The sequence below is a fragment of the Nanorana parkeri genome, unplaced genomic scaffold (genome assembly GCF_000935625.1).
Source record: "Nanorana parkeri isolate BGI_ZX_2015 unplaced genomic scaffold, ASM93562v1 scaffold4165, whole genome shotgun sequence".
Lineage (NCBI taxonomy): Eukaryota > Metazoa > Chordata > Amphibia > Anura > Dicroglossidae > Nanorana > Nanorana parkeri.
Genome location: NW_017310432.1, coordinates 20,103 through 20,971, shown reverse-complemented (window position 1 = coordinate 20,971; position 869 = coordinate 20,103). Strand labels below are relative to the sequence as shown.

General features: G+C 51.4%; 1 protein-coding gene across 1 annotated transcript in view; it reads left to right on the top strand.

Annotated features, from left to right (window-relative positions):
* The first annotated feature begins 376 nt into the window (after positions 1-376).
* LDHD (lactate dehydrogenase D) overlaps positions 377-869 on the top strand; it is a 20,455-nt gene continuing 19,962 nt past the window's right edge. The window contains exon 1 of the mRNA XM_018575573.1: positions 377-507. Coding sequence (XP_018431075.1) covers positions 377-507 — 131 coding nt within the window. The remainder of the gene's footprint in view (positions 508-869) is intronic.

The window sequence follows — 869 nt, the reverse complement described above, 5'->3', positions numbered from 1 at the left end:
GATGTGTTGGGAAGGGAAGGAGATCCAGGATGTGTTGGGAAGGGAAGGAGACCCGGGATGTGTTGGGAAGGGAAGGAGACCCGGGATGTGTTGGGAAGGGAAGGAGGCCTGGGATGTGTTGGGAAGGGAAGGAGATCCAGGATGTGTTGGGAAGGGAAGGACATCCAGGATGTGTTGGGAAGGGAAGGAGACCCGGGATGTGTTGGGAAGGGAAGGAGGCCTGGGGTGTGTTGGGAAGGGAAGGATCGCCACAATGTATAATATTCGGGAAGCACCCCCAGAATGTAACGTGTGGCCCCGCTCTGTCTGATGGAGATATAAGAGGACATCTCACTTTGACTTCTCAGATCCAGGGGCTGATGCCTCCATATGTGGTATGGCGGCCACAAGTGCGTCCGGGACAAACGCAGTACGGTACGGCACAATGCGTGACAACGTTATCAATATGGAAGTGGTTCTACCTGATGGACGAGTTCTGGACACAGCGGGGAAAGACAGAAGGTTCCGGTAAGTCATCAGTGTAATGAGAATGTCGCTGACCTCATTGGTGCAGATGGCGTCAGGGACATTTAAAGAGGACCTGTCATTGCATTTCACTCTTTCTTATCTTGAGGAATCTCTCTTCCTGTCCGTGACTATCGGCTGTTTTCAATCACGCAACATCTAGCAAATGTTAGAAGGTCGGGAGTCCTCCGTAAAATAAAATGGCCGCCCTTAGGTGTGGTGTAGAGCACATATTTGTATTTATTACAGCAAAGCATCCAGCTGCCCTCTGCGTCTGTCCTCCATGACGGGGGGATGGTGTGCGGGCTGAATACACAAAGTGCACCACAAGGAACATAAGTTCTGGGACCTCAGAGTATAAAGTC